The sequence below is a fragment of the Equus asinus genome, chromosome 2 (genome assembly GCF_041296235.1).
Source record: "Equus asinus isolate D_3611 breed Donkey chromosome 2, EquAss-T2T_v2, whole genome shotgun sequence".
Lineage (NCBI taxonomy): Eukaryota > Metazoa > Chordata > Mammalia > Perissodactyla > Equidae > Equus > Equus asinus.
This window is the reverse complement of record NC_091791.1, coordinates 29,249,777-29,272,200: the sequence shown is the minus strand read 5'-3', so window position 1 is coordinate 29,272,200 and position 22,424 is coordinate 29,249,777. Positions and strand designations below refer to the sequence as shown.

Below are 22,424 nucleotides of genomic sequence, written 5' to 3'. Positions count from 1 at the left end.
CAGATTTGCCATTTATTGAATGGGTGACCTTGGACAAATTATAATATGCCTTATCTGCAAAATGGGTTATATGAGGATTAAGTAAACTATCTGAAGCATGGAACATTGCCTAGCACACTGTAAATATTTAGTAGACAATAGCTTTGATTACAGGAGCCTCTACTAAGGAAGCACTGCTCCTAGAAATCCTGAGCAGCGTAGTCCTGGAAATGCTGCCACCTAACTCTATCCAAGGTGAGCTGTCTGAGGTCACCTCAATGCTAATAGGACCTCTTCTTGTCTTCACCTCGGGGAGTTTTTGCACCCCATTTATTATCATATAATATAATGCAATATAATATCATACATAACATAACATAATATGATGGGTAGGTTAACTTGGAAACCCTGAGGCAGACTGTGGATGGATGGATAGATGAATAGATACATTTGTACTAAGTATACATACATTATATCATTCTATTGATTTGTAAAAAGTTCCCGGTCTGCCTGGCTGTAATGAGATTTTTGAACTTTGCGTGGCGATCAATGAGAGGAATATTATTGGCCTGGAGAATTGATATACCTGCTCTCAGTGGCTTGTTCTGCTCCCAGGCTGCCCCGGCCCCCCAGGTGTACGATTCCAGCAGACACTTAACCTTTTTTACAGTGTCATCAGGCTAAAAGGAATCTAATAGTGACACAGGACTTGTGCTCAGCACTCTGCCACTATTGCTTTCCTGTCACAAATAATTTATAGCCTTCTATTTCCATCCCTGAGCCTGTACCCCAGCCCTGCCTCCCGCTTTCCCCCAGCTCCCGGGAATCAATAAACTCACATAGGCACAGTGGGACTTCAGGGTGCACGGAGACAGACAGACAGACAAAGAGAGGGGAGATGGAGAGAGGGGCAGGGAAAGACAGAGGGCAGAGAGAGGCAGAGAATGAAACAAAACATGAAACACGGAGGGAGGAATCAGAGAAGGAGGCAGAGGGAGAGAGAGTAGAACCAGGAGAGAGTAAGAATGTCCCTAGCACCTTCTTACAATGTTCAGAGCGGCTCTGTTTCTTCACGAGTTTACCAAACTGTTCATAGAGACTCATTACGTGCTTTCCTTCTAACTCGCAGAGCTGATGAGACTGTTTGGCTCTCCAGCTTGGTGGGAGGCGGAGGCCTCCAGGGAGTTTAACAAAGAGGGAGTGACTTCACCTGCCTTGTCATCCTTCCCTCTGAAGCTCTGCCCCAGGCCCCTGGCATCTCTTAGGTCCTGAAGGAGCTGCTGCTCACACTGTGGATCCTCGCTCAGGCCCCCAGACAGAGGTCCCCAGTCCGTCTCCCTGAGAGTCTTTCTGATGCACCTTTTTTGGGGTCAGGCTGTGACACCTGCTGCTCTGTTTCCTGTCTTCTCAACGCTCTTCCCAGGGTCTCCGCAGCAGCTGCATTGACAAGGCTGCGGCAAATTGGGCTGAGAGGCCTCCTGCCTGCACCTGGCTCAGCCCCTACATAGAAAGCAGCCAGGCCTAGGGGTCACCCACAGGAATAATAACACCAGTAGTTATTGTTATAGCAGCATTTACTGAGCCAATCATCATACTAATCATTTTACGTGGATTATCCTATTTAATCCTCACCACAGTCCTAGGAAGTAGATAGTATTATTATCTCATTTTACAGATGAGGGAATAAGAAACTGCCAAGGGTTTCCCAGGCAATAAGTAACAGAGCTGGGACTCAGCCTGAGGCAGTCTGAGCCCGGAGCCTGCCCCTTCATCCCTTTGCTCTGCCAACAACCTTGTGGGAGACACCAAGTGCCTGGAGTGCCTGTGCTGGGCCCAGGCAAAGCCCTGGAAGGTCCTAGGAAAGGCGGGAGGAGAAGGAGCATCCCTGTGAAGGAAGGCGTGCTGGGAAGAGAAGTGGGGAGCAGGGACCCTGGCAGGAACAGCTTTCCATGGAAACGGGGAATGGCACCTCCCAGGCCCCAGTAGAGGGGCGCCTTTCAAGGCTCCAGACTGCACCCTCCCAGGATCCATATCCCAGGACTTGACTTTCCAAGCCAAACCTGCCTGCAGCCAGGGAGGCCATAGATGTGTCTGGCTGTCTTGTGGGGCCAAGAATGAAAAAGAATTGGAGGAGGAGGAAGAAGAACCCGGGGAAGGAGGCCAATGGGTGACCATCTGGTTTCTCCAATCCAGGTTCTTAAATTCCCTGAGATCAGCTCTGAGGATTGGCAAGTGCCCACCGCCTGGGGGGCATTGATGGACACCAAGAGCATTAGTAACTCACAGCAGACACCCTGCCCACCTCCTCTCCCATGCGCCACCAAGCTGCTGTCAGGGAGTAGTGATTTTCCATCACTTGCTGCCTCAGCTAAATCTGCACCAGCGCCCCAGGGGTCAGAGGTTCTGGGTAACAAAGACAGAAACTCCGCAAGGCCATCCAGTTGTCCGTCTCACCCAGCCCCAGCCCTGGGGCTCCCTTAGTCCAGAGCCCATCAGCCCTGAAGCCAGAGCCACCCGCAGGCCCAGTGAGACCCCAGAAGCTTTTGCTGCAATGAATTAGGGGCAGTGGCTCTGAGCTGCTCAGCCTCCTTCTAGATTTTTTGTCTAGACCAGTCTACACTGCCCTTAGCTACTGTCTGGTGTTTCCCGTCGTGATCATGCTCCAAACCTTCCCCCTAACTCTTGAGAGATGACCTTCCCTTCTGCTTTGCTGAGAGATAAAGCTGTAAAAGCTCCTTTTCGAAGCTCTTGACTGTCTCCAAACATGCCCTCTCTGGCTAACTGCTCGCCCATGCCCTGCGTTCTATTCTCTCCTTGGTCTTTCTCTCGGAATCGTCTACGTTCTCTCAGGCAACTTCAGTCTCTCCCTCTTCACTGCTTCTTCCTCCTCAGCCTACAAACTTAAATCCAGGTCTTTCCTACCCTAAACAGCCTTCCCTCCACTCAGCTGCCAGTTCCGTCCTCTGGCTTCCACACTTTCCTTTTCTTTCCTTTTCTACAAATTTTTGAAGGCAATAGTCTACTTTCACTGCCTCCCTCTCCTCCTACTCACTCCCTAACCTCTTTCTGTCTGGCTCCTGCCTTGGTTGCTTTGTTGAGACCACTCTCCCAAGGTCACTGGTGGTCGCCAGAATTCCCAAATCTGTGCCTCTTCTTATTCCCAATTCCCTTCGATTTTTATGTCACCATTGATGCTGTGGATTATGTTCTCCTTTTGGAAATGTTCTTCTCCATCGACTTAGGTGAAACTGCCCGGTCCTGGTTCTGCCATTTCCTGTACAACCAATTCTGTCTCCTCTGCAAGGTCAGGTTCTTTTCCCAGCCTCTGAAAGTAGGTATCCTCCGGTATCCGCTCCTTAGACCTCTTGTCCCTATCAACACCCCTTTCTCTGACAGTCTCTCAAATCCATATCTGCTGTGCCAGCTGGTGCATGGCCAGGCCCACCTGGATGCTACCCACCACCTCAAACGCTGCATGTCCCTATTCCTGACAGTAGTACAAACCCCCAGCCTGGGGCCGACCCCGCGGCCAACTGGTTAAGTTCACACTCTCCGCTTCGGCGGCCCAGGGTTTCTCTGGTTCGAATCCTGGGCATGAACATGGCACCATTCATCAGGCCATGCTGAGGCGGCATCCCACATGCCACAACTAGAAGGACCCACAACTAAGAATATACAGCTATGTACCAGGGGGCTTTGGGGAGAAAAAGGAAAAAAATAAAATCTTTAAAAAACAAACCAAAAAAGCCCCACCCGCCTTCCAGGTACACGGAATTGGGATTTTAGGGCCTTGGTCGACTCCAGTTAGTTGCCAAATTCTGGTCATCCTGCCTTGACGATGACTTGCAGATTCTTCCCTTTCTTTCCTGGGATCAGCCTGCGATGGCCTCCTGCGTGTGTGTTGCTTTACCAGGATCAGTTTGTACATGTCCCCTCTAGTTTAGAAGTCACTCACGGCTTGAGACTCTCTAAACCTGGTTCCTATACGTTGAAGATGTATGACAAAGCAACAAAAAGCACACATTTTAGAGACTGAATTCTAACTCTCCTCTAACTGGCGTGTGATCTCGAGTAAGCTACTTAACCTCTGTCAGCTCTGGTTTTCAGTCTGCAAAATGAGGATAATAGTATTTACTTTTGAGGTTGTGAGAATTAACAGTAGTATATGTAAGTAATATAAATTGCGTATAATATTGGCACATAATAGATGCTCAATAAGTGGGAAATCACTCTCATCATTATCACTTCAGAGTTTGCGGCCTGACTTCCTCTTACTCCCTTACACTCCCCACCCTTCTGGCTGACCGGCCCAGGCATTAACCCCTAACACAGTGTGCTCCCTCAGCGTCCATGATCTGCTTCTACTCTCCTCCAGCACCTGCTTATAACCCCCTCCCCATGGCCTCTTTGTTCATCTTAGAATCATATTGCTTTTTACTGGGGAAGGCGACCTCAGAGATCCTGTAGTCCAGCCTCTTTACTTTATAGCTGAAGAAACTGAGGCCAGAAGTAGAATGATGAGCCCAAAGCTATGTAGCCGCTTAATGGCAGTCAGAAGTCAGACTCAGGGCCGTGCGACCCAGTGCCCTCTCCACTACCCTCCGTGCCTCTGGTTCCTACGTGTCCATATATCTATATATCTATATATGGAGAGATATATATAGATATATATATATCAGTTCAGCCCTACTCTGCTTTGAAGATCTACATCAAGTTCTGCCTCCTCTGTCACTTCTTTCCTAATTCCCTCACCTACAAGGGGGCTGGTTCCTCCTCTGCCCCCTTTTGGCACTTCCTGCCTGGCCCCTTGGGTTACCTAGCTTCTTTGGGTGGCTGTCTTCCTTCCCCACAACTTCATTTCCAGCGCTGTGAGGCAGGGGCCTTATCTCTATTGCCTTTGTGAGTGCTCAGGTCCAGTCAGGGCTTGTGACTCACCTGGCTGGTGGAGGTGGACTTGGCTCACATGTCTCTCTGCGGGAGGAGCAACGCCCTGGGAAAAGTTGCTCCCAAGGGCACCTAATTTGACCAGTGGGTGGAGGGGCGTGTTCCTTGGTCCTGGCTGCAGGGTTGCTGGTCTTTTGCATCACTGAGCCCTGGGTCCTCCGGATCACTGGCACACAGGCTCACCCCCAGCCCTGGGATGTTTGGTCTGGGCCCCCACCCCCAAGAGTGCACAGGGAGGACAGTAGGCTTGTCACTTAGGCTGGTAAAGAAGCTGTGGTCCAAGTGAGACCTCAGAAAAGGAGGCCATCGGGCCAGTGGGCTGGACAGGGCTTTCACTTGTTTGAGACCACTAAATGGGCTCAAGAAGTTGTTCAGAGCCTCACATCTGGCAAGGGGAGACCATGTGATGTGTTGGAATCCTGGGGACAAAAGGTCACCTGTGACCCAGGCTTTCCCTGGCTACTTCTCTTTAGCACAGGAAGTGGGGACATCTTGCCTCCTCCCTCAACTCTGAGGACTGTGATACAGTCCCAATTGGAAAGCCAGCTCCAAAACAATCTCCAGACCCAGGGAGTCCTGTTCCCAGGAGGAGATGTGTGTGGTTGAGGGGGCGAGGGTGGACAGCAAGTCACCAGGGCAGTCCCCACGCCCAGAAAGGGGAGGGATGCTGTGCTCCACTTGCTCTGCTGCCCCAATCCTTGCTACCAAAAATCACACTGCAATTCAGACAACGCACACGGCAGGACAGGATGCAGACAGCCTGGGCCCAGAGCTGCGCTACGCTGGATCCGCAGAGCCAACAGCGGGGAAGGCTCATGCTTTGCGGCAGGGGTGCAGGGAGCAGAGGGGTGAGGAAGGAGCTGAGGCGCTTGGAAGAGTTCCTCTGCAGGGCTGGGCTGGAGTTGGCTGGGGCAGGAGAGGGCATGTCATGTGTGATGCTGTTGCGATGCTGTTGCAGGATCATCAGGACCAAAGTTCAGCAGCCTTTCCACCCAACGCCGGATGGGGCTGGGACGGGAGTGACTGCCCCTGGCCACACCATTGGTAAGAGGGCTCAGGGAAGGGGGGAAGCTGGTCCCCACCTAGGAGACCTGGGAAACTCAGCTCCAGCCCCGGGAAATGCCCACCACCCACCTCTCTGAGGTCCAAGACCTGGTCGTTTACCCAGTCTATGCTCTCCCTGAGCCCCTAGAGGCTTGGTTCTCTGCCTCCATCCGCATCTCACAGCTGCTTCGCCTTGTCAGTCTGTGTCTCGCCTCTCTCTTTCTCTTTCTCTGTCTCTCTCCTCTCTTTCTCAGTCAGTATTTTTCCTTTAGCTCTTTTTCTCCTTCCCTTCCTCCTCCTTCTCTATCTTTGGTTTTTATCTGATTCTCTCTCTCTACCTGTCCCCGCCCTCTTTCATATCAACCTTCTTACTCCATTTTTATTTTCTTAATTTTAAAATTATCCTTCTCTCCCTTTCCTTCCTCTCTCTGCCTATCCCTTTCTCTTTTCTTCTCTCTGTAGGTGCAGCTCTGGACCTGTTCCTCTGTTTCTCTCTTTCCCTCCTCTTCGTTTGTCTCTCTTGATCTCTTTGTGTCTCTCTCATGCCCTTGGTAACTCTCTGCCTTTCTCTAACCTCCTTATTTACTGACCCTTGCTCATGTCTTCTCAGAGACATGACCCAGGTCTACCAGAACACCTGCAACCCCCCCCCCCCCCCACACACACACACATATACTGTCTTCCCTTTGGCCCAAGGTGCATGGTGCTGCTACAGCCATAGATGAGGCCTGGGGTTTGAGGAGCTGGGCTATGTTTAAACTTATCCTGCTTCCCCTCTTGGAAGCTGTTCCCTTCTCTCTTGACCAGCAGGAAGTAGAAGTGGCCGGTCCCAGCCCTCCTGGAGTTGGCAGGAGCAGTTGTTTACAGGGCCTGGGTTACAGCGTGTGCTGGGAGGGAGGGTTGGGCCGGGCTGTACCTGAGTTGATCACCATGGAGTGAATGTGTTCACTAGCCTGTGCCCTGAGGGGGAAATTAGGAACTTCTCAAGTGATTCCAAGACCAGAAGCAACTGGGAAAGAGGAGCTAAACACTCTTGGGGACTATGGAGACCATTCTTGTGTCTCTTAGAGAATCAGAGACAGATCTTAGAAAGCCGCAGACTCTAAATCAGGACTGATAAAGACGCAGCCCAGGAGACTGAGAGACAGTGAGCTGGGGTTTCTTTCGAAGGATTTGCCTGGCCCCAGAGATTGGACGAGCTGTGCAAGGAGGCATCCTAGGAGCTGTTCTCTCTACAGGACTGCCGAGTTGCTTTCTAGATTCAGTCAGCTTTGGCGTTTCCATCCATCTTCAGGGAAGTGAGTTCAAGGGCTCCAGTCAAATCTATAGGTCTGCAGAGAAGGCCTGGGGTTGACTGGTTGCCACTCAGCCCGGGGCTGGACAGAAGTGAATACCCTGCACTGTACATAGCAATGCCACTCCCCTAAACCTCAGAGGATGAAGGGGATGTGAGCTCCCCATCCCTCCTACTCCCTCTGCTTCTCTCTGCCTGAGCTTTGGGGCTTTGGCCTGCACTCACAACTGCTCTCCTAATGGTATTTCCTCCTTACTCTTGTCCAGTTCCCAGCACGGCCTCCCCTCCTGTTTCCAGCGCCTCCAATGATCCAGTGGGATCCTACTCCATCAATGGGATCCTGGGGATCCCTCGCTCTAACGGCGAGAAGAGGAAACGTGATGAAGGTAGGGAGGAGGGAAGAGGCTTGGCTTCCCTTGTGCATGCTTTGTCCTTGGACTCAGAGCTCCGGTTTCGGCCTGGCCTCGCAGCTGCTCTGCTGTGAGATCAGTTTTAGTAGCAAAGCCCAGGTCCCCCCACTGCCCTGCTGGCTCCTGGAGAGAGGGGGGCAGGCTGCTGGTGGGGCCATCAGCTTCACCATATGCTCAGCAGCCCTGACTACCTCATCTTCCTCTGGGACTCACCCTGAATATCCCAGTGGGATGCCAGGAGGAGAAGCATGAACCCTGTACCTTTGGAAGGTTTTGGAGGTAGGGGAACAGCTGGTCCCTGACCCCAGAATGAAAGGCCAACCTTCCTTGTCCTCACCTGATCCCAGCCCATCAGGAGATGGGGAGTGATGCCATGTACAGCTGACCCTAGTGTCCTTTCTCTGTGACACATGGATGTTATGCCCTTTATAACCACTCAGGGAGCTGGACATGGGCCCTCTGCACTCTTCTCCATGGGAGGAGGCTCCACTCAGGCTCCTCTCTGGCCTTTCCCCTCATTCCTTATAGTTCCTCAAGGTACAGACAACTGTTAGGTGTGGAGTTAAAGGACGAAGGGAGTGGAGAGGAGGGGGAGAGGGGAAAGGAAGTAAGAGGAGAGGGTGGTGGCAATGAGCTTCGGAGAAGGTGTTTTTCAATTGTATATTTGGGGTCCCTTAGTGACCATCTGGTTCTCTTCTGATGCATGAGGCCAGGGCACAGGGCTGGCAGGCCCAGACAAATGGAGACACCAGTCTGGAGCCTGCTTCCTGCCCCAATCTCATGGTCCCTGCTGGGGAAGCAGTAACCTCCTGGTCTAAGGAAGGCATATGATTTTAAGGGTACCTCCCATGAAATAGACAGAATCCTCTAAAGATAAGCATAAAGAGGGTGACCATACATCTAATTAACCCAGGACATCCCAATTTATGCCTTTTGTCTCTGCATCTTGACCAGTCAGCATCTCCTCTTTCTCCTAAAAATGTCCTGTTTGGACAATAAATCATATAGTCATCCCAAGCATAGACAAGCTCTTGATTGGGGCAGCTTTAGAGGGTAAGGAACAGAAAAAAGGGACAAAGCTGAGATTCCCTGGGCCTAGGCTGAGGGAAAAGGGAGTGTGAGAGCCCTGGCCTCCAGCAGGAGGGACAGAGTGTAGGAGAGGCCTGGGTCTGGCAAGACAGTGATGACCTGGTGCTGGCCTCCTTCCAGAAGCCCTAATGGCCTCATTTCACAGGAAAACAGCTTGTCTGGCTCTATTTCTCCTTCTTCCAAAATATCCAAACCCATTTGGCTGCCACGGCCTTTGCCACTCACTAAATTTCATTGTGGTTGTTTTGGCGGCAGCCCCTGATGGGCAGGGGGAGGCTGGGTAAACGCCCTGAGTCCCAATTCTCCCTGGGGGTTTCCCACACTGAGGCCTTAGCCAAGTGCCTGGCACCCTCAGTGGTTTGGAAGATTCTGTCTCAGACCCTAAGGGTTTCTCCTTTAACCACCACCCCCCGCATTTTTTAGAATGTGAGATGTCCAGGGGCCAGGGGAGGCCACAGGATCTCCTCTCTGCTCTCCCCCATTGGTCTGTGGTTGGGGCCAATCATCCAATCATGCCCTCTGCTTCCTGGGCTCCTATGGGCCATGAAAGGAGGCCAGGGGTAAGGAGGCACTGGCGTGAGGCTGTGGCCACCCTGGGTTGGACCTGGCTGGCCCAGAACAGAGTGCTCTTCTCTCTGAGCAATTGGTCACATTCATTGTTTCAAGTCAATTCAACTCAGTGAACCCTTCCTGTGCATAAGTTGCAAGAAAGGCTTGGTGCTACAGGATCCCAAAGCAGAACAAGATATGATTCTTGTCCTTTAGGTGCTTACCCTTTAGTGGGGCGTGTAAAACATGTGAGCCCAGAGAGCAGAAAGGCCCATCTGATATCTGCGTTGTGATCGAGGCTTGTGCTGCAGGCTGTGGGAGCTCAGAGTGGGGAGGGGGTAACTTGCCAGGAAAGGCTGCAATTTGAGGGCAGGGCCTGAGGGATGGATGAGGGGCATGTTCAAAGACAGTTGTAGTGTGAAATTCTATGTGATAGACTGGCCTTGTGACCAAAGGTACTGTGGTGAGAAAATACAGGGGCACTTTAGTTGGGATGAAGGCATGAGGGGAAGTAATGGGAGGTCAGGCTAAGTCGATGGGTTAGGGTCACAGGAGATCAGGCCAAGACTGGACCATATATGGAGCTTAGACTTTTTTCTGCAGGCATGGGTAGCCACTGAAAGTGTCTGCGCAGGAAGGGAAAAGAGCAGGGCTGGGTTTGGGAAGACCGTCCTCCAGCAGGGTGATGGTGATGGCAGAGGGGAGTCCTTTCGGGAGGCAGTTGAAGTTTTCTAGGTGAAGGATAATGGGGGCCTGTAAGTTTCCTCTTACTGCTTAAGCACTTCCCTCCTAGGCCTAGCCAGGTGGCAAGAAGGATCAGGAGCCCAGCTTCTTTTAGGGGCATGTGGTTCTCTTGCTCTGACTCCCTGCTCCTCTTCACCAGCCCCAGACCAGATGGAACGGTCCTTTCCCTGATGGAGGCCAGAACCTATGAAGGAGGCCAGTTCTCCCTGATCTCCCCCTCTGCAACCACCTGCCCTCCCCCCCCACACCCCACCCAACACACACTTGATCCATTGGACCCAGGTGGGAAGGGAGAGGAAAGGAAAGGCGAGAGCAAAGGCAGACCTTTCACAGCCCATCCTCCCCCTCCCCCACTCTGGGAGCCTCCAAGCAGCCAGGCCCTGTTTGCATTAGGAAGCAGCTCAGATGATTAAGAATAGGGGAGATAATTATGTGTCAAGATGATGTAGCCCAACTCTGCAGTCAGGCCAAGGTAGCAGAGCAGCTGGCAGGCCGGTTGCAGGAGGCAGCCTCGGGCATGGGCTGCACAGACACTCAGGTGTGTCCTTCAGCTACCAGCCCAGTGCTGCAGGCACAAGAGAAAACTGACTTGGGGCACTGAGGGGTGCTGGGATGGGAACGGGACACATGTCAGGAGACTAGACCTCTGGAGAGTGGAGGGGCATGTCTCCCTCCAGAAGGACCCTGCTGCCCTGGCTAGGCTGGTCCTCCTTTGGCCCCACGCTCTGGCATCTACCTAGAAATGTCCCACCCCGAGGGCAAGCTGTGAGCCTCTCTGTCCTCGAGGAAGCCGCTCCCGCTCCTGCCTCTGGGTACAGTTCGGCCTATTCTTCAGCTCTAACAATGTCACGGTGGTGGGCATTAGCGAGGACAATCACGGCAGCGTGTGCTGGCATTATGGAGACTATCTCAGCGGCAGTTATTGGTGTTCACAGTGATAATACCCAACGCATTATTGGCATTGGCACTCGGAATAAGGACAGCGTTATTAGTATCTGCAGTGCTCAGATCCGTGGGGTATTAGTAACGGGCCTATCGGCTGTGACTCTGGGGAAAAAGGAACCTGACAGTGACTGGGAGCCTGCTTGAGAGGCCTTCTCATGCCTTGGCCTGTGGAAGTGTGGAAAACTCTCCAGACTTTCCTTTGAAAAATGTGCTAGTGATGAAGCTCTGACACCCCTGCCTCCAGGAGTCCAGGAACTCCCAGAATGAGATAGGTGACAGACGAGGGGTAGATGAGGAAGTTTTGTCACAAAGCACCCGGAAGACTGGCTGTCCATCAGTCTGAGAAGGTAGACCCCTATTCAGTACCCTGCTAAAATATTTACCTCTTTTTGGCTACAATTACGGGTGAGTATATTAGGGTCCTTTCAAGGGACACCACTTCCCTGAATGTTGCATGCCCTGGCTTACGTGGCTGGAGGATAGAGATTCTTGTCTTTTTTTTTCAGGTTGAAAAACCAAAGTCCTTTGCCTTCACCCAGTTGCTTTCGGCTGCAGCCCAAAGCACTGCTGTCCATCAGTGTTGTTGAAGCACAGAGCAATTACATAACTTGTCCAAAAATCCAAATGAAGTCATATGGTGTGAGTCTGTTGATCTGTGTGAGGGGAGGAGTGTTGGTATCGTCCTTTGATGTGTGGGATTGCAGGGGGCTGGGATTCTGCATTCCATTAATTAGGTGCACAATGAGTTGTGCAGTTGAGTGGTGCCAAACTGGTGCAGTTGTGCGTTTGCAGGCAGGGCAGGTTGTACGGCTGCAAACAGCTGAGACCTCTCGCTGCCTTTAATAGCTCCCTTCTGCTTTGGATGAAGCCGTAACTGGAAGAAGCGGTTTAGTTCCTTAGTTTCCCTCCTAGAAGTCCTGGAGTGTGCTGCTCAGGTTGGACTTGGAGCGAATGAGGGATTAGGCTGCGGAAATGAGCAGCGCCTGCCCTGTCTAGGAGCCCTGGCGGCAGGCAAGAGAAGGCAGGACCCCACCAGGAAGGAGGATTCAGGGTGGAGGCCGGCAGGAAGTCCATGGAGGGCAGCACGGGTGGGCAGTGGGGCCCAGTGGGGAAGGATGTGGGCCCTGGAGTGAGGCACAGCCGGGTTTCAATCTCAGTGCCTTGGGCAAGTCACTTAACCTTCATGGGTTCAGTCTTCTCTGTAAAATGGAGGTGGTAACAGCACTTCATTGGGACTATAGAGAGGACATGAGATCATGGCTATAGAGTGTTGAGCCAACTCCATCTTGGAAGATGGGTCATTGTGTGTTTGGGGAGGAAGGCCTAATTGGCAGGTTTATGTCTCAAGAGGAAATGAAGTCGTGTCAGAAAGAAACTTATTTGGGCACAGGCTCCCTAACCTTGGTGCAGCTCCTTTTAAGTAGGGCAGCCTGGGGAAGCTCACCTTGGGATAAGTTAACCTGGATGGGACCAGGGCGGTGGGGGGAAGATGTCAGCCTCCCCTGTGTGATTGGGAGGGCCCTTGCCCACCTCTGCTTACTCATTTGCTCTGGGGTCTTTGGTTGGGCCACATGTCATCTCTTATCATCCCCCAGCATTTTAGATGTGTATAAATAAATATAGGAGCCCTTCTGTACTAACTTGGAGGCATCCCTCCCTCTATCTATTGCAGTGCATTTCTGCTCTCACATGCAAGTTTATATATTTACCTTGGGAAATGTATGTTTGTAATTTTTTACCTGGTTTATGCAAATGCGGGTGTGTGTGAGTTTTCTACCATTCTGAGATCTTTGAGTGAGAGGGGATGTGGAAGGCCATGCACTAGGCAGGCGTGCAGTTTTCTGGGTAGTGTACATACTTGAAGAGATGATCAGATGTGAGCAGGTGCACGTCCACCAACGCCAGTGAGCAGAGAGAGCTCTAAGTCAGGCCTGAGTGTGTTAAGGGTCCATGAAGCACAGGTGTGCATATAGAGTTTTGCCCAAAGGGCCCGTAGGCATCACCCTGCATTCTGTTGGCAAATGGGTGGGCTGTTCTGAGCCTGCCTCCAGGGGTGGCCTGGGGCCCAAGGCTAGGCAGCTGGGAGCTGGGAACCCTTACACCCTCAGGCTGTGAGAGGTGCCACCTGGAACCCTCGCAGCTCTTTGAAGAGGAGCCTGGCCTCCCAATCTTGTGGTCTTGCCCCCTGGTCTTCTACCTGCCTGTCTTTCGGGATCTCTTAGTGTCTGTCTGTCTCTTATTTGCTCTAGTCGAGGTATACACTGATCCTGCCCACATTAGAGGAGGTGGAGGTTTGCATCTGGTCTGGACTTTAAGAGGTATGGGGGCCAGAGGGAACATGGTGTGGGGGTCAGGGGACATAGCTGGGGGGGGCGGGTTAGAGACTGTTCCTAGAGTGGGTTCCTAAGGGCCAGAGAGTGGAAGAGGAGGAGGTGGCTGGGAAACCAAGAGGCTAACAGAGTCTAGGGCCTAGATCACTTCCGCCATGGGCCACTGCTGGGTTTGGGGGCCTGGAGGGTCAGGCACTCAGTGGATGGGGGCACTTTTTCCAGCCCTTGGAAAAACAAAGAGCAGATCGGGTAGTAAAACAAAAGCAAAGGAGACCTGGAAGCACCTGACAGCCCTAATTCATCACGGCCCAAGTTTTTTCCTGTGTTCCCATTATATTTGTTTGTAAAAGTGGAAATCAATTTTGAAGGTAATTTTCTGGAAAGAATGGAAGGGAGGTGGGAGGGCCGGATAAGGCAGAGATGGTAAAAGGAAAAATTTAGGCCAGGCACAGCCCAGGGGCAGCTCTTGGCAAGGTGAAAGAAAATTGCATATTCAATCTCCATCCATGAATCTCCCTCACTGCTGCCCGCCTCCTGCTTGAAAACAATGAAGGCTTTTTCCCAACGCTGGGCAGGGCCTCGGTATCAGCCTCACTTTAACTTCAGGGTCATTAATTCCCTGATTATTGAAGGAGAAGAGAGGGTTGCAGCATCGTCAATTCTAAAGGCGCCCCCCCCCCCAGCATGTGATAAGGCCCTGGCTGGGGTGGGGTGGGGGGCAGCCAGGGCAAGGTGAGGTGTTGCTTCAGAAGAGCAAAGAGGTGGGGAGGGAGGAAATGGGGAGCCAACTGGACTGGGGGGAAGGAAGCCAGGAGGAGGGTGGAAGAAGGCAGTCATTACCGCATACCTCTGTTGTGTTGTTATTGCAAATTAAAAGTAGCATGTTCCACTCCACAGCTATCTTTGGGGAGGGAGGGGCACCGAGGGAGGTGGGGGATCTTATCATTGCTTCTTCAGCAGACCAGCCGTGGTGTCACCGTGTGAGGTGACATTTGAATTTACAATTCCGCTGAGAAAAGCCATTAATTCACAAATTAACATTTCTCCCTCTCCCTCTCTCTTTAACACTCTCTCCCTCTCTCACATGGATGTGCAAGCAATTGAAAAGACAAAGGAAATAGCCTTAAGGAAGAGACTTTACTGCTAGTCTGTCTGTGCTGAGATTGCTCCCCCTGCTTCCAGATAGATAAACCAATTACCTGAGCGGCTCTGCTCCTGGCCGCCCGCGATCGCCTCCTTTTGTAGGCTGCCTCCATGGCTGGATTACACTCGGTGTATCTCATTAATGTAAACCAGGCGTGCCCTGGTCACTGTCCTCTCTTCCCCGCTCTCTTTCTGGAGGGACAGCGGGAGGAGTGCTGGTGTCAGAAAAGGCAGGCAAAGAGGACCCCAGGGAAGAGGAGAGGCTGCCACTGCCCAGCTGCCAGGTCCTGGGACTTTGGGTGCAGCCTGCGGTCCTGGAGGAGGCTGCTAGGGGAAGTCTGCAGGTGAGCGCCCCTTGGTAGCCTTGCATGGGCGGACATGTAGAGGCAGAGGCAGGAGCCAGAGCGTGATTCTCTCAGGCCCACGGTGCCTGTTGGTCCAGAGGCAGGGGGCTGGCAGAAGCAGAGAGGGATCTGAGCATTCTCTGCATGGGAAGAGCTTGGGGAAGTTTCGCTGAGTACACACCATTTTAGTGGGACAGGATTCAGCCTGAAGGAGCTGGGAGGGGTGCTGAGGAGGGCCCAGAAGACAACGGTGATGTTGCACTATGTTGGGTAAATAAAACGAGGTTGCACTGATTCCTTAACCTAAACCCGGCACTTGGGCACAGTTACATCTGTTCACCACCTAATCTGTGCACACACATACCCACCCAGCCATGCGATTCCCTTCTCAGAGCTCTGAAGTGAGCTTACACGGTGGGTGGGGACTCGTAGATCCTCTTTCTGCTTTCACTCTCCTCCAGGCCCTGGCTGGGCACTTTAAGAAGGTGTTATATTGGCAGAGGGAAGCCCAGCAGACTTTGCATTTCTCTAAGGAGAGGAACTCTGTGGATCATTGCTGGAATCATGTGATTTCACACATACTATCCTACCTAGCATGGGTCCCAGACTGCCCCTCATGAGGCAGGTCATATGAAAGTCCAGAAACCAGATCTACCTGAAGGTAATCATCTGTCTAGACAAGTGCCTGAGTTTGACAGTATTAACAAAGCTCAGCCTATGTGCATTCTCCAACAAATATCCAAACTTGGCTAATGTCCACTCCAGTCCAAGAAAGAACTAAGGTTCAAAGGTCAGCATTCTCTAAGACACCAAAAAAAAGTTCACTTATGAACACACATTCATTGTTACGATTATATCTTCCTAGTAACCTGGGAAATTAGACCGTTCATACCCGAGGAAGGAATTTTTCTATCTTAGTTGGATCGCATATTTTAGCCAAACTCTCTGGGTAATATTGGCCATGAGCCTGTTGAATACTGACCATGTCATTATACAGACGTAGGTATAGGTTATGTCCGTGCTTTATGAAGACCTTTGCCTCGGACCCTGTGCACACATGGACTCACTTTTTTCTGTGGGGACATAGCAGGGTGTAGCCATGCTGTGTGGAGCTGACACAGGTGCATGAATCTATACATAAATCCCTGTGTTTATATCAGAGGCTGCAGCCAAATCATTAACCACCTTAGTTTCCCAACCAGTTCATGCTGTTGTGGATAAAGAATTATGTTTAGTTGTTTGAGGAAGTATGTTGAGATTTAACATGAAAGAGTATTGTTTTTCATGAAGTGCCAAAAAGTCAGAATAGACAGGTCGACACCACCCCCCAGGAGAGAACGTACAGATTCGCGGTAGAGGCGGCCGTATGTGTCCTCCACCACTGGACACTGGGGTGGGGAGAACACAGTATTACAACTTTCCCAGCAAAGGCCTCAGGTCCTCCTCCACACTCCCGCGTCTGTACACTCCTGTGCACACGTGTATGCATGCCCATCTTGTTAGAGTATGTCTTCAACTCCTAGTCTTCCACTTGGCAACTACCTTCCTACCATGGCAGGTAGGCATCGTTTTCCTTCCCCCACCTGGCAAGGGCACCAAGCGAGAAATCCGCTGCCTCAGCTCTGCCCTTCTCCCCTAAGCAAGCACAGGCTCTGGACGCAGGAGGGAGGAGCCGGGCGCTGAGGCTGTCCCCCAGGCATGCTGCTCACGGGCTCGCCTCCCTGGGTGCCTCCTCCTCTGCAGGCCAGGGGGGCAGGGACATGGAGGCCCCCTTGGAAAAGGGGTTTGGAGAGAAGGGGGGCTGGGGACACCCAGGATTGCTGTCTGTTAGAGGAGTGGGTCCCAGCAGCCTCCCCGACCATTCCTGGCTACACAAAAAGGAGCCCTGGAGTCCAGGGAAGGACCCCTCCCCTGCCTGCCTTCCTCAGGCCCCTGGTGGCCGTAGGGCTCTCAGGGGACCCTCCCCATTCTGCCCCGTGGGGGTGGAAAGGCAAGGAGGGTTGGGGGAGGGCTAGGCCTGGATCACGAGCCTTAGAGCAGAGTTGCCGCAGAGCCAGTAATTCAAACCATCCTGACCCTTCGATGAACCCGAACCTGCTGACCTTGACAACACCAGACAAGGGAGGCCTCACAAACCTCAACCTGTGCGGAGGCCTCGCCTTTTCTCCCTCCCTTCCTTGGAGCCCTGTGGCCCAGCCTTCAGGTGGCTCCTAATTTGGCCATCTCCCGAAATGTCAGCATCCCTCCCTCCCTGAGGCACACACCTGCCTGCCTGAAAGCAGCCTCTGTGCTCCTCTCCACTGGAGACAAGTGCATGGGCATCCCACGGGGTCTTTCTAGGGCTTTCTCCCTTAAACAGAGCTTTTATACCTTGCGCATTCTCCTCCTGCCCCAGGCTTCCTCTTTTTCAGGAGTACTGGCTTTAGTGTGTGTGTGTGAGAGAGAGAGGTCTGGGTGCACATAGGGGCAGGGATAAAATGTGATCGAGACAGAGCGGACAAGGGGAGGGAAGAAAAGCCTGAGGAAAGCAGCCCCAGGAACCTGCATTAAAGTAAATGCAGTTTATGAAGTTTATGCTTTCCTCCTAGGGAGAGCTGGATTCCATCCAGCAGCCTCTCCAAGCCTACCAAACAGCTCCTGAAGCAGAAAGTGCAGGCAGGAGTACGAGCAAGCCACTGTCAGAGGGAGAGACGCACAGACACACACATACACACACACACACATATTCTCTCCCCCCCACCCCCGTGTGTGTGTGTGTCTCACTGACTCACACGGAGCTCCCTAGGCTCCGGCAGACTCTGAAGCCTGGGATGGAGGGATGCAGACGGGTGTTTGGTAGGAAGGACTCTAGGAGCTTTCCTTCTCTTCCTTCTTACCACCCCACCCCCATCTCCATCTCCTTTGGTGGCGTGGCCAACCCAGACACATGGGCACTGTGGACATCGGGGTGGACTGATGGTGTGATAAGCTGGGCCAAGGGCAGTGTGGACCACTGGGGCAACCAGCAGTGGCAGCCGCTCTGGGTGAGGGGCAGTGCCAGTAGTCTTGGGCTGGTAGGGATGAGGTCTAGGTAGTAAAAGAAACCAGAATGTGGTCTCCCAGGACCCTGCCTTTTTCTGATGCTGGGGATCCACTTTTCTCCAGCACTTAGTCTAGAGGCTCTGGGTACTTTGCGGCTTCTGAAGGAAGCTGCTGAAGTCTCTTGAGGAGAAACAATTAGAGACAATTTTTTGGGGAGGAATTCAAAGGAAATAAGTGGTTGACAAGATTAGGATATGGGAGCTCTCAGAGGGACTTATAAACAAGGTAGCATATCTGCCTTTCTAGACTCTTCGTCACGTACACAAGCACATGAGTGTGTATGCACTAATAATGCGTACGTGGGCTGGGATCCTTGACTTTAGAGGAGAGGGGAGTCTAGAGGGGAAAAATGACCGGAAAGGGAAGTTTATAGCAAAGGTGTTTGCTCCCAACTGCGGGGTTGGCAACATCTCATTTCTTGCCCCTGTGCTCTCATGACATGCCTCCACTGGGCACGGGCAGTGAGGAGAGCCCATCTCTCAGCTCTCCCTGGAACTTATGTCCCTATTCAAGCTCTACCAGGACTGGGACAGAGGAGGACAACAGAGGTAGAGTCATCTGAAAGCAGAGTTGAGGGAGGAAAAGAGTAGAAGGGAAAGTGAAGGATGGGCAGAAATTGCTGATTGTGGGGGATGCTCAGGAAGCCAGGAGACGTAAGGCACGGAGGGAGGCAGAAACTGGCCAAGGATGGCTCTCGCCCTTTCTCTCCCCTTCTCTCTCCTTTCCCCTCCCTCCTTCCCTCCTCCCCCTCCTTATCCCTCCCCTCTTCCCTCCACACGTCTTTATTGGTTCCGGTAATAGCGTTGATTTGCATGTCAGGCAAAGCCTTGCTACACACACAAAAAGAAAACCCCAGCCGTGGCGGTGTGGCAGTGTCAGCTCTCGCTGTTGTTCGACAGTGTAAAATTAAATTAATAAAGCCCCCAACACAGGAAAACATAACAGGAAATTAATGGCCTTTACTGTCGCTCTGATGCAGTCATTTGCAACCCTGCTTTCCGCACCAAAGACTTCATAAATGCAAGCAGTTTCTCTAAACAAGCATACTTAGGGCGGCCTGGTATGTAATTTTTCGCCTTGCTTGTGTCCTTTGAGCTAACAAAGCCCCCTTCCCTTCTGGCTCCAGAGAGGTTTCTAACTGGTTCTGGCCCCAGCTGGAGCCCAGCATCAAGCAGAAGGCCTCAGCCCCTCCCTGAGAGCCCAGAGACACTGACGGAAGACTCTGGTCCTACACAGACAGACACTGGGCCAGAAATCCTTTCCCACTGGTGGTCATTGAGCCTGGAGCCCCAGCCTCTACCAGCAGGCCAGCAGGAGGCACAGCGCATGCTCTCAGGCAGGGTAGTTGGTCACTGGGGAATTCACCCAAACCCACCCAATACGCACCCCTCCCCTTTCCCTGTGCATCTGTCCTCTCTCCCCCACTACCTGTTGGCTCTCCTCCCACTGCCTCTGGCCTTCCCTCCGCTCCTCCCCCGTCTGTGCCAGCTCACCCTGCTTCTACTTCTTCACATAAGGAGTCACACACACTCAGGCTGGCTCTGTTGGCAGTGGGTGCCCATGCCCTTCTTTCCTACAGGTAAGGGAGGTGGGGTGGGGGGGTGGAGGGAAGGGAAGCTAACTTACTCAAAACAGGAAAGTAGCTGCACTAGTACAATTCTCGGGTTCTAGGTCTCCCCATATCTCCCTCTTCTCTACAGGTTGGTTAGGAAATACGAGGACCCTAAACGATCACTCAGGCCATCCCTCTGTCCTTGGGCAGATTTCCTGTAAACCATTTCAGAGAGCTGAGTGTCTGTGATTTGCTTTGACGTATAAATAGGTCGAATATTGAGAAAACTTACCTCTCTGGAGACCTTTGTATCAATGTGGGCCCAAGTGCCCACTGTGTTGGGATGTATGAGAGGAGCAAATAACCAGGACGTGGATCTCAAGGAACTTATGATCCATTTGGGGAACAAGGCTACACTCCAGACAAGGAGCTGTTAGTTAAATGCTGAACCATGCAGCTGAGTGTTCAACGGGAATCCTGAAGAGGCCAGAGGAGCAAGCAGGAAAGGGGACTCCAGACTGGGAGTGGTAAGATTCGAGAGGCTGTCTCCAGGGACATCTCCCATATGGAGGGAGGCCAGTGGCTGGCTGAGAGTGGTGACAAGGCAGAGACAGACTCTTACAGGTCATCTGGTCTTATCTGCCATTCAGATAGAACTCTCCCCTCCAGCAGTTCTGCCTGACAGGTCACAGCCGCTGCCTGGACATTGGGCATAGATGGACAGTTGTCATTGCCTTTATACTCAGCATTGCTTTTATACTAAGTCAGTGTGGTGTCGAGGGAAGAGTACAGGACTTAGAATCCAAATGTCTGGATGCAGGCTCCATCTCCCTTCCTTACTTGCTCTGGGACCTTTGGCTAATTAATTACATAATCTCTCTGAAACTTAGTTCCTCATCTTTAAAATAGAGATAAGGACATTAACCACACACAAAGAGTGGTGGTAAAGATCTCCATTTGACACCTTCTCTTCTCTCCCTTCCTCCCTCACTCCCTCCTTTCCATTCATTCCACCTGATTTACTGAGCACCTGGAAAAACACGGGGCTGAGTCCTGGGTGGATTTCGGTTTCTCATGTGGTGTGATCCCTGCGCTTGAGGGAGGTCCCTCACCACCCTGGTTACCCATCTCTGAATTCATTCTTGACAGTTAAAGTCCCTCTTAAATGAACACTAAACTCTAGAGACAGTCTAGCCAATGCCAAGTACAGTAGAACCATTGCCACTCTCCATCTGGAGACTCTACATCCATAATGTAGCTGAAGATTACATTCGATTTTTTTAGCAGCCATGTCAGACTCAAACTCATATTGAGTTCGTGGTCAACTAAAACCTCGAGATCTTTTTCACATCAATTGCTATCAAGTCGGGTCTACTCCATTCTGCACTTGTGTAATTGATTTTTTTTAACCTAAACATAGGGCATTCCATTTATCCCTGTTGAATTTCATCTTGTTGGTTTGGGCTCTTAGTTTCCCCCAATTGAGATCATAAGGATGTCTTCTATGTCATCATACCAGTAGGTTTTGTTTAAGAGTTCTTTTCCTTTAAACTAAAGGAGAGCCGCTTGGCCCACAATGGAGCGCTGTCTCCTGATTGTGATAAACGAATGCTTGACGTACTATTTAAGCCCAACAGCCATCAACCGTTTCACTTTTCTTCATCTCGCCCATAAAGTTAGGGAGGAGATTCTCTGTGTAATGTTGACATTCACATGCTGCATCCACAGCATTTCCTTAATCAATTAAAAAATCCAGTTTAAGTTGATGAGCAGAGTGAGTGCCTGTTATGTATAAAGCATGGCAGGACTGATTCACAAAGGTCAATAGGACACAGTCCTTGACCTCAAGAAGCTTCTGATCTAGTAGCAAGGCAGTGTGCACATCATTATAGGAGCAAGATGAGATAGATGCTATGATCAAGGTATGAAGCGCTATAATGAGTGTTTAAAATAAAAGCAGTTGCTTCCAACCAGGGTAACTGAGGGAGTCTAAGTGGGGATGGCATTTGCTGTAAGCATGGGTATCTAGTTAATGTGCCACGACTTACTCTTGGTGAGTGCCTGCAGGCTTCAGGGTATCACCGTTTTCTTTTTTAGTGCCTACAAACTAACTGTATAATCATTTCTTCTAAAAGATTTCCAGACCCTAACATTAAATTTATTAGTGTTGTTTGCATAAGTTTACCTTTTTCCCTTTTTTGCAAGAAGGGATGGCATTTGTCACTGCCTCAGCCTTTCAGTGTGACTTCTCAAGGATTATCAATAAAACTTTTAGGATCCTATCTACTTTTTCCCCCAGGGTCCTGATATATGAATTTTCTGGGCCTGGGAAAGTTAACTCAGTTGAAATGGTTAGGAATTACCTGCCTGGCTTCTCCTGACCTGGGCAACTCCTGCTGGTCCCATTTTTGGAGATTCTTTTCTTTGGTGGAGAAGACAAAGGGAAGCTGAAGTTCTGCCTTCTCTCTCGTTTCTCTCACTATCACCTCCTCTTCCCAAGCACTCAGCCTGAACCTGCCTTCCTTTTTGTTCTTCCTCCAAACCTAGCTGCCCAGCCCTTTTCTGTTGTCTCAGCTTGTTCTGAGCTTTTGTCTTCCTGACAGGCTCATGCTCCTCTCATATCCATCCTTGGTTGTAGTCCCCTCCTTCCGTCTGTTTTGTGTCCTTTATAAGAGGAGAAAAAAATTACTTTTGTCTGATAATAAGTGTAATACATGCTCATTGCAAAATATCTGGGAGATACAGTAAATTTTTTTTAAATCACACGTAATCTCATCATCAAGAGGTAACCACCGTTGGAATTTAGTATATTCTTTACAGTCTTTTTTTTCCTGTGCATGCATAATTTTATATTTATAATTTTTATCAAAACTGGAATGATACTGTATATATAGCTCGTATCTTGCTATTTTCACTTAACATTATATAGGAGCATTTTCACATATCATTAAATATTCTTCGAAAACATGATTTTTT

The 22,424-nt window shown here is 51.1% G+C and overlaps 1 protein-coding gene across 14 annotated transcripts in view; it reads left to right on the top strand.

The window, feature by feature from the left end:
• PAX2 (paired box 2) overlaps positions 1 to 22,424 on the top strand; it is a 90,903-nt gene that overhangs the window by 37,385 nt on the left and 31,094 nt on the right. For 10 of the 14 annotated variants that reach the window (XM_070485222.1, XM_014841914.3, XM_014841910.3 and 7 more), the window contains exons 5-7: positions 5,882 to 5,967; positions 7,528 to 7,647; positions 13,248 to 13,316. In XM_070485222.1, the coding sequence (XP_070341323.1) occupies positions 5,882 to 5,967; positions 7,528 to 7,647; positions 13,248 to 13,316 (275 nt within the window). The remainder of the gene's footprint in view (positions 1 to 5,881; positions 5,968 to 7,527; positions 7,648 to 13,247; positions 13,317 to 22,424) is intronic. The other 4 variants (XM_014841949.3, XM_070485176.1, XM_014841969.3 and 1 more) reach the window with 1 other exon arrangement.